The sequence below is a fragment of the Sebastes umbrosus genome, chromosome 16, assembly GCF_015220745.1.
Source record: "Sebastes umbrosus isolate fSebUmb1 chromosome 16, fSebUmb1.pri, whole genome shotgun sequence".
Taxonomy (NCBI): Eukaryota; Metazoa; Chordata; class Actinopteri; order Perciformes; family Sebastidae; genus Sebastes; species Sebastes umbrosus.
Window position 1 is genome coordinate 20,448,915 of NC_051284.1, and position 11,077 is coordinate 20,459,991.

At 44.9% G+C, this 11,077-nt stretch overlaps 1 protein-coding gene across 1 annotated transcript; it reads left to right on the top strand.

The window, feature by feature from the left end:
• Positions 1-5,635: 5,635 nt before the first annotated feature.
• Positions 5,636-8,957, top strand: sox11a (SRY-box transcription factor 11a). Its single transcript, XM_037747390.1, has one exon. The coding sequence runs from the start codon at positions 5,854-5,856 to the stop codon at positions 7,051-7,053; it is 1,200 nt and encodes a 399-aa protein (XP_037603318.1). The 5' UTR covers positions 5,636-5,853; the 3' UTR covers positions 7,054-8,957.
• Positions 8,958-11,077: the final 2,120 nt, after the last annotated feature.

Consider the following 11,077-nt stretch of genomic DNA (forward strand, 5'->3'; position numbering starts at 1 on the left):
GTAGCCAGCTAATAAAAAAGTCTCATTCTCACATCTCACGCTCCTAAGTTCAATAATTGCCTTAGTGACAAAGTTTTCAGTTACAAATTTACTTGCGCCCCTACACCCACGCTGATCCTCGTGTCTCACATTGGCTACGCTCAAAGTTTATAGTGTCCCTCAGGGTTTAATGCATGCTGGAGTGGCGGGGTGCCTGTTTATTGGTGAGGTTGCTGAATTTGGTTATATCATCAGTGGTGGAAGAAGTGTTAAGAAAAAGTGGTAGTATCAGCTTATAGGAACAGTGTGTAACATTTCGGGGGGATCTATTAGGAGAAATGTAATATAATATTCGTAATGAAATATGAAAAGAAAAGCGTCATGTTTTGTGTCGCAGAGACGTGAATATTACACGCCTGCATGAAGGTGCAATGTTTCGCAATGACGGTTGTTACGTGATGTTTGTCACGAGCTGTGTAGTGACGGAAGTCTAACTTCAGAGCAAGTTACGTAGTATATAAAGTGAGAAAGACCACTAATATGGGCATGTGGGGAGGTGGATGGGTCCAACAAATACAGGACTTTCAAGCGGGATACCCGTGTTTTTGGCAAGTTACGTTAACGACGTTTGTCACATGTTTTGTAGTGAAGGTTGTCAGGTGTTTCCGTACTTATTTTAAGCCCAACCATGACGTGTTCCCTTAACCTAACTAAGTGTTTTTCTTGCCTGATCCTAAATCAGTGGCTTTGTTGCCTCCTGCTGGTGCTGCACGTTCATACAGCAAGCAATATTCGCGTCTCTGTGATGTGAAACGTGACACTGACACGCTGTCCTCTGGTGGACAGACGGGTCTGTTACACGTTTTGGTTTGATATCGGGTTGTGTAATTACCTGAAGCTAAGAATTGTTGTGTTTTCGTTATCTTAGAATGAGCCCTTCATATCTACATAGGGGTCCTCTTCACATAGTTCATCATGTTGTTTCACCATGTTTCTACAGTAGCAAACCAAACACTGGCTCTAGCGAGAGCCTTTCACGTTTTTACATTAAGGCCACCGTAGTTCTCCGACACGCTTGCGAAACTGCGGTAACGTGAGCCGCAGAGTGCAAAACCGTGGTACTGCCAGCCGCCATCTGGCTAAAGTAATGTTATTATGGTAAGGATGGCCTCTGGGCGAGACGAACGGCATTACCACGGTTTTGCACTCGGCGACTCATGTTACTGCAGTCTTGGAAAGGGAGGAGTGAGCAGAGGGGTATTCAGTTGGTTGCAATCTGCAACAACACCACTAGATGCCGCCAAATCCTAAACACTGCACCTTTAATGTATTTGAAGTACGAAAAGTAAAAGTACTGATTTAGCAAAATACCCCATTTTTTTATTGGGTTATTATTATTGGTGGATGAATGTGTAAACAGCATTTAATGTTGTATCTGGTCATGGTTTGGCTACTTTTTATACTGTTTGGTAGTTTAATCATCAAAGGTTAATGTGCAAGATGTAACAAAACCCTATACAGTCGTGAATGCATGAATGGTCTAAACTCACAATAGTGTTTGTTTAGTAGAGGGCTGTTAGGAGTACATGCATATGCAGGGTATCAGCAGCTCCGGCTTCTGATTGCATTTGCGTGTCTGTGTGTGACAAACATTCCAGCACAGTGCTCAAGCATCAGCTGTTTACATTCGCGACAAGATACTCCAGTCTCAAGTATCCGCTAAGCATCAGACCTTGAGAGACAGAGGCCACATCAAGGAGGTCAACAAACAACCTGACACCCTGGAGATACATTTGCATTGAGTTGAGAATGTAAAGCAACAACGGGGGGGGGGGCATAAAATGGCCTCGGAGGCACCAAAACACTTAAGTGGCAAAACAACAACCTCCAAACTGCTGTGAGATCCTCCTCATTGTCAAAGCTGTTCTTATCTCAAGAGAGAGGGGAAGACAGCGTGATCTCTGAGGAATGAGAGCGGAGCGACAGGCGGCCCAGCGAAACAAATTCTGTGCCAGCTGACACAGCTCGTTTTAGTATCACCTCACAAGTTAAGACAACGTACAAACTATAAATCTTCAGATTCATAAACTGATATTAGGTTTCACCTCCAGCCACAGCCTGGATAGAAAGGACTGTATGCAAAGAGGCAAGGGTGGCTTTACCTTACAGTGCTTGCAAACTGCTGGAACTTGTTACATGAATGCTATGCATAGTACCAGATTACCATTAAGTGACTCCACTATATGGGCTAGAAAAGCACCACTGCGTGGCAATAAACATAGTAACCTGAGTACACAGAATGTGTCTGTCAAGTGAAAAGTTAATTTGCGTTTTCATGCGCTACCGAAACAACCCCCCACCCCCTTTTCCTCACCACCCCCCCACCCATTGTGAAGCCATCAGATAGTGGCTTCCAGAAGTCCACACCTGTCTCAGGGCTATGCAGAGGAGATGGATCCATGCATTTTGAGCATCAGATAGCCTCCAGCCAGGGTTAGTATTGATCTAACGCTTCACTGACCCTTTGTGAGAGCAGCAGCTGCTTTGGGGGGCTTTTAGATAAGCAATGCAAAGGGAATTGTCTCTCCTGAAACCCTTTTTCGATGTTGCGTACATGAAAACCATCGCTTAATTCAACACTCCATCGCTCTGGAATAAAATGTCCTCTCCCCTGACACGAAAAAAAAGCAGCAAATAAGCATTAAAACATCTGCCTTTGGGGTATTGGAGGAGCGCGTTGGTATTAGAAATCACACAGTGATAATGCAGCTCTACGGATTGCCACTGTTTAATCATATGTAATCTCTAGAGTGAAAATGAAATGAAAACACAACATGTTTCAGTATCCCGCCGCAACTCTCCCTCTCTCTCTCTCTCTCTCTCTCTCTCTCGTCCCAGTCAGTGAATGAGGCAGTAGGGGTGGTGTGGGAGGGGAGGAGGGGGGCTATATTACTGCTGCTGCATCTGTGTGAAGCAGACATGGCGGTGAGACCCTCCCTGAGATGACTCATAGGCTGTATGGATGGGCTGACACCAGCACCTCATTCACAGCCAATAATGAGCCATGCTAATGAGCAGGACAGCCACCCTGCACGCTCATCATTAAGCGCTCCTGTGATTCATGTCCAGCATGGAACCATCATATAAAGAGATAAGGCTGGTTGGAGCGAGCTACGGCGAGATATCACAAAAAAGAGAAAGGTTCAAGCACCCACGGTATATGTGCAGGTAACAGTGTGATTTTTACTAAGGCTGTCAATCTATTAAAATATTGAATCGCGATTAATCACACATTTTTTAGCTGTTTAAAATGTACCTTAAAGGGAGATTTGTCAAGTATTTAACACTCTTATCAACATGGGAGTGGGCAAATGTGCTTGCTTTATGCAAATGTATGTATGTAATTATTATTAGAAATCAAATAGCAACACAAAACAATGACAGATATTGTCCAGAAACCCTCACAGGTACAGCATTTAGCATAAAAATATGCTCAAATCATAACATGGCAAAGTGCAGCCCAACAGGCAACAACAACTGTCAGTGTGTCAGTGTTCTGACTTGACTATGACTTGCCCCAAACTGCATGTGATTATCATAAAGTGAGCATGTCTGTAAAGAGGAGACTCGTGGGTACCCATAGAACCCGTTTTCATTCACATATCTTGAGGTCAGAGGTCAAGGGACCCCTTTGAAAAAGGCCATGCCAGTATCCATGGATGGATTCCTTTTTTTCTAAGTTTCATATGATGCCAGTATCTTCAGTCTAGCTTTAAAACTGAGCCCACAAGTTGCGTTAACGCATTAAAGAAATCTGTGGCATTACAACGAATTTGCGTTACTATCCCGTTAACTTTGACAGTCCTAATTTTGACATGACTGATCAATATTTAATAAATGATTTTAACCAGAGCGGAAGAATGGTGTTATTCAGCTCTCTTCTCCTACCACGGTGGAATATCAAGTCTTGCATGGATGATTTCCCAGAATCCCACCCAGATATGCAGCCAATAAGTGTTTGCAAATCATTCATATATGATACCGTGCTATCAGCTCATTTGAAATAACCTCCTCTACCCACGTCTGCACTGATCAGAAGATCAAATAGCACTCAGATGAATCCATCAGGAAAAAAAAAAAAACAGGCAGACAGTAAAACATGCATGTGCATGCGCCAGCCTCCTGAGACTGCTGCTCCCGACACATATATCTGATAAGGCTTAATCAGCACGGGGTGGTCATGATAAAGCATTTCAGCCCTATCTCTGGCTGAGAGAGAGAGAGAGAGAGACGCAGACAAGGGGGCTGCCTCTCTGCTCCGAGGGTGGGAAGGCAAGAGCCCCTCTATACCTCAGTCTCCTTAGCCTTGTCTTTCCCTCCTGCGTGCCTCTTTTTCCTCTTTCTTTCCCCCCTCTCTCTCTCTTGCCTTTCCAGCCGCTCCTCTCTGTATCAGTGGAGACACTTCTTAAGCCCCAGCTGGGGGAAATACGGTGGCTTGGTGGGGGGAGGGTTTCAAAAGGGTAAGTGATTGCCCTCTAGGGGACGAAGCAGAGAGAAAAAAGCAGGACGCCTTATCGCCCCAGCCTCCAATAGCACTGCTGGCTACCACCCAGAGCCAGGGGGAAAGGGGGGGAGGTAGAAGGGAGTGAGGGAGGGAGTGGGGGGTGCAGGAGACGCCAGCTAGATGCTACACTGCCTCTTGACACAGCAAACTCAGCGGGGAGCCCTTCCACCCATCATGCCTGGCTGTATGGGCTGCACAGCCAAAATGTTGCCATCTGAATGAGTGTTATTGCTCTGCTTGCATGCTTTACGCTGCACTACATGAGCAATAATCCAGACGGGATAAGAAATCAGAGCATGTGTTTCTACTTTATTGAGTTTTTTTATATATGTATAGGGAACTGTTATTACATTGATATAAATGTGTGAAGAGTTTATCAGTAAGGGTCTGTGTGGGATGATGCAGATGTGTTTTTGGATGCCCACACACACACAACAAACAAGATGCATGAAAAAGCAGAATGTGCTACTGACCTATTTCCTTCACTCAAATTGTCAGACACGGTAGACAAACAGGAAAACACCCAAAAAAACAAAAAACACTTAGCCACTCAGATATATCTGTGAAATGCATGAGGTGATATACTAGAGTTAATGATAGAGCATCCTCTAAAGCCATTACCAGCCTGCTAAAATGCATCCTTCTATACAGCAGACAGGCAGACGCGCCTGCAACAGTGTCCAAGCGCCACCTTCAGTATCCAACCTGAGGGAGGATGAGGAGGAGGAGGGGGAGAAAAAAAAAAGCAAATAATCACATATAGCCTACATCTTTTTTCCTCCAGACACATCTGCATGTCTGTCAGTCTGGAGCGTTTTTCTTCCTTTATGTTTTTTAAAAAATAAGGGACCTGTAGTGAGTCTAATAATGTGCGCTTTTTGGTGCGTAAAATGCGCGTCTCCAGGAGCGCACTAACTGTGTGTTTAATATGCCTGTCTGTCTGTGTTGCCCCAGACACTGTGTACCACAAATCCCCCCACCTTCCTCTCTCCAATGAGAGCTTGCTCGTGGAGGAGAGGAGAGGAGAGGAGGAGGAATAAAAAGGGTTAAAAGGGGGAGTCTTGGATGGATGGAGGGAGTCTGCTGGGCGGAGTGGAAAGGACCTGATTGGACGGCTCTGCGTGACGCAGGGGTACGTGAAAAAGCTGATAACTAGTTAAGAAGGCAGTTTGTAACTCTGGAGAAAAAAGGAGTGCAGAGCTTGAAGACTATACATTACGCAGTGGACGTGGAAAGGAAACCGGCGCGCTATTACGCAGAGAGTGGAGCTGATAGACGCTGCGTAAAAAGTGACTGGAAATAGAGGGACAATGGTGCAGCACACAACAGACAACAGCGAGACGGACGGGAGCATGTCCAGAGAGGCTACCGACTCGGAGGAGAGTGAGTTTATGGCGTGCAGCCCCGTGGCCATCATCAACCCGGACTGGTGCAAGACGGCCACCGGGCACATCAAGAGACCCATGAACGCGTTCATGGTGTGGTCCAAGATCGAGAGGAGAAAGATCATGGAGCAGTCGCCGGACATGCACAACGCGGAGATCTCCAAGCGGCTGGGGAAGCGGTGGAAGATGCTCAAGGACGCAGAGAAGATCCCGTTCATCCGAGAGGCGGAGCGGCTGCGGCTCAAACACATGGCCGACTACCCAGACTACAAGTACAGACCCAAGAAGAAACCAAAGCTCGACAGTAGTAGTAGTAGTAGTTCCAAATCATCAGCAGGAGCACAGACGTCTCCGGAGAAGTGCGGCAAGATGGCAAAGACTCCCAGCAGCAAGAAGTGTTCCTCAAAGATAAAGACTAGTAATAATAATAACAAGAGCGGTGCGAAGTCCTCCGCGCACCACCACCACCACCACGGCTACGGAGACGACTGCGCGTTTCCGAGTTTAAAAGTTACAAAGACTGTGAAAGTGGAGCTCACCGACGAGGACGACGACGACGAGTACGAGGACGACTACCGGATGGGGATTAGGGCGCGCGACGCGGAGCGCCTGAGGCCGTACAATGTCGCCAAAGTGCCCGCGAGCCCCACTTTGAGCTCCTCTGCGGAGTCCGAGGGCGCGAGCATGTACGAAGAAGTGCGGAGCAGCAACAACAACAACAACAACAGACTGTTTTACAATATCAAAAACATTACCAAGCAGAGCGCATTGCACGCTGCTTCTGTCTCACCAGCATCCTCCAGGTCGGTCTCCACATCCTCCTCCAGCTCATCCTCCAGCTCCTCCAGCTCCAGCAGCAGCAGCAGCACTTCTGGAGAGGATGCGGACGATTTGCTGTTTGACTTTAGTTTGAATTTCGCCCCCAGCGCCCCAGGCTCGGAGCTGGGCAACCCCAATTCAGGAAACCTCTCCCTGTCTCTTGTGGATAAGGACCTGGACTCTTTCAGCGAGGGCAGCCTGGGCTCTCACTTTGAGTTCCCAGACTATTGCACGCCAGAACTCAGTGAGATGATTGCCGGGGACTGGCTGGAGGCGAACTTTTCCGACCTGGTCTTCACATACTGAAGAAAAAACACAACACCAAGTTTTCCTCTAGTAATAACAGAGAAGGGAGAAAAGTAAATTATATATGTGTCCTTGGTCAAGTTGTCCCCTAGCCCTGCCTCCTTGTGGGTTTTTCTGAAGGGTCCTTCTTGGAGGGGAGGTTTGGAGGAGGACCATGCAGGAGGAGAGGTGCAGGTTTGAGGAATGAGATGCTTATGAAGCTGGTAGCAAAAAAAAAAAAGTCTCCAGACGTTTTTTTCTGGCAGCATGACAGGGTTTTATGGATTTTTTCCTCCTCCCCAGTAGGTCTGCATTTACTGTTCAGCTTAAACGGACCACAAAAAGGGAAAAATACGTGAACTTCTATGCATCTTATCCTCTTAAAAACTAAAAAGAAAAAACTGCAGGGAGCTAAAAAAAAAAAACACACAAAAAAAGTGGACTGTGGACTGACTCAAAGCAAATCTGTGAACTGACAATTGTTCAGGATGTTACTTTACAACGGTTTATGTAATTTCTAAATGCCGCAAAAATGTTTGTTTCTTTTTTGTAACTGATTCAGTTTACCTCCTGGTTTTTGGTAAATTACGCAGCCTAAACCTCTGCAGAATACAGGTGCGGAGGGAACATTTTGATACATAACAGACCTCATCTTTTTAAAAGAAAAAGTAAGATATTTTCAGGCATATTTTTGTACAGTTCAAAAAGGGAATGTACTTACTGTGCTTTCAGTGAGTTTCAGGCACTTCTTCCCTTTATCATTTGTTTTTTCAGCATGCAAGGGAGTCCTGGTTTTAAGGATTAAGTTAAATTAAAGACTTGCATCAAAAATGCCTTGTGATTTCAAAACTAGGTTTTGTACAGTTGTAGAGCAGATTTGTCGAGTATTTGTAGACGATACAATGGCATCATGGGGGAACACATACCTCAGAGCTGGAACTAGTTTCAAGATTGTATATGTACTGTAATATAGTAAAGTTAGGAGTTTATGTATATCATACTCGTGATATGTGGATGGGTCCCGATCGCAGGTGTGAAACTGGATTTTGGTATTTTTTATGGCACATACTGTTTTTCCCCCTTCTCATTTTTTTGTGCAATATATACTCTTAAGATTCAGACCATCAACAATTGTAGCAAGTGATGGAAAAACAGACTTGTGCACTGTCAACATCATTTCATGTTATGATGCTGAAGCCTGTCCAGGGCAGAAAAATAAACAAATCAGCTGGAACTGATACAAAACACTATAATATGGCCTCATGGTGTGTGATGCATCCTATATAAACAGATTGATATCACAATTTGAATGTAATTTGACTCATAAATGGGCATATCTGACGCCAAACAGAAGCTGACTGAAAATTAGGGGGGTTCTGCAGAAAGGGCATAGTCTGATACAAGTGGTGGTCTGGCATTTAGTTTAACAAGCAAGCAAAAAAGAACATTCCATAGTCCTGTTTCATGAAATGAAACTTTATTTTAAAACTGAAGACTGCCTTCTTTTTTTAAAAAACATTAACCATAAACCTGTATTTTTTATTTCTTGCACTTAAAAAAAAAAAGCAGATATTGTTTATTTTTATGTGGGTCTTACATATGAAGTCTGTTTGATAAAAAGGTTTTGGAATATGACCTAATTATACGCCAAGACGTTTTGTTGGGAGTTCTGGGCAGTAGTTACTTCACATTCCAAGTGTGAATCTGTCTTTGACTCATCTTTTAATAAATAAGTACCTACCACCATCGACTGTCCTTTCAGTTTGTGAATATATGTACACAGATGTGTTATTTGTTGCGTTTGCAAAGGATGTGATGACAGAGTGATGCCTATTTTGTACATAGGCGGATGCTCTGTAATGGATGGGCTCAAACTAACATGTGAATTCACATTTAATAAAAAGGAAAAAAAGGAAACTTTTAAACTTGCAGTGTTGAGGTGCTTTACTGTCCATGTTTCTGCTGCTGAACTCTCTTCTCCACAACGCCTCCCTTTTGAAACAAACGGACACTGCGGCTTTAAGAAATTGAATTGCCCGCTTGCCTGCGCCGAGCGATGTGATTGGTGGGCTTGGTGGTCCCCTTGGAGACGGAGCTGGAAACAGGAGCCGCTCCTCCTCGCAGTGCGTGGGAGCTCTCAGTCTGTCTGGCTTCCATTCAGAAAAGTAGCACTCTGGCCGAGCACAGAGAGCTGTGCGAACAGAGGGGCGGGAAAAATAATGTCTAAATGTGACATATGTTCACTCAGGAGTAAACAATGGCACTTATTCTAGACAGATACTGTTTAATCGAATTCAGATGTGAAAGTAAACTCTAAGGGTTTGTCTTAAAGTCTACTAATCCTTCATGTCAGTAGAGGAAACGGGGGTAGTGGGTCAGTGTTGCTTAAAATAATGACTCCAGTGGTTGTCGGTTGCAGTCTTTGAGCACCACAGCTCTTCTCTCTCACCGCTTAGTGCCTCATTTCCAGCTGGGATTTCAGATAAACACAAGTAAATAGCTGGTAGGAAACAAAACGAATACTGGATGACAAGGACTGAGAAGCCCTGAAGTAATCTAAAGAAAAAGATTACATAAAATAAACTGTGGAAAGCAAAAACGATTGGAAAGGATAAACAAACACAAATATAACCGTGATAGCACTTGATTGTGCACCACCAGAACTGATTGTCATGACTCACGCTGAGCTACGAGGATGTTGTCATACAGGCACAACTGTAGCTACTGTACGCAAGCACTCTCATACGAAGGTTTATCAGAAAAGATAGCGCAACACATCTCGGCCACATATGATGTCATGTTAAACACAATTAAACATAACCAGCCGTTCATTTAAAGTGATAACGTCGTCTCCAGAGGACCACAGATGCAGCCCTTTAGTCTCCTCTGAGAGCCACCTTTTAACAGATCACATATATAAAAGAACCAGAGGCCTCGGCCACTGAGAGATTTGTGTTCATTACAGCAATAGAATCTAATGATGAATATTTGCCATGCATGGCTGCACAGGTACTAGCCAACCCCCCCTCACCCTCCCCCACCCCACCCACCATTAAGTCAGTTTGCAAATCTGTAATAAAACATTTATCTAGCTATTACTTTACCTGACCTATTGGTCAAAGTTGCTAATGGGTTCCAGGGCTATTCCCAACAGAATCTCAACATTGATTTTGTGTTCCTCTGAAATATCTGCTCAGGGCTAATGCCACCGGTACATGTTGAAATGAAATTAGTGACCCGTTGAAATTTCCCTCTATTTCCTCCTTAAATAAATAAATGGAGAATGCTCCGGAGACACTGAGTGAGATACCGTCCTCCTAGAGATCCAGCCAGGGAGGGTGCGGGGGGCGGGGGGCGACAAAAGAAAGTAATTTCCAATCCCTTGAGCGTTTAAATCATTCATATAACCCAGGATGTCACAGTCAAACGCTGTACGTGACACCTAGACAAAGACCCCTGCCACACAACTAAAGGCTGCAGGTTGATCTCTGGGTTGGCAAGTTAAAATATGTCAACGCTATCTCAGCGCTTAAAAGATCAAATGACTCTGTGTGTCTCAGTCTACTGATGTTAAGTCCACTAATAACAACACCGGTTATCTTTCGCCGCACTGGATCTCACCCAGTTAGCTCAGTTGCATTACATCACCGCTCAGCTCACGCCGCTGCGCAGTAAGCTTCCATGTTGTGTCATCGCTGATCCACGTGTGCTCCTCTCCTCCCAGTGGGAGGCTGTCTAATATTGCTATGGGAATACTGGTGCATTGCTCTCCGATGCTGGAGTGGTTTCATAACAACAATAACAGGCGCCGCCTGCCTAAATTTAAACCTGTTTACTGTCTGTTAATTGACGAGCGGGGCAGGATTTACGGTATATCTGCGGACACGTTGCGCGTTGACACCCCTCCTGTCCCCTCTGCTGCTCTGTTACACAAGCATGTCATGCTGTTATCGGCGCTGCCGGTGCTTTTTACACATCCTGACAGAGTATTGAAATGACACACCGGCAGTTGGTCTCCTGTGATCCAAACAGGTAAAATGTTATA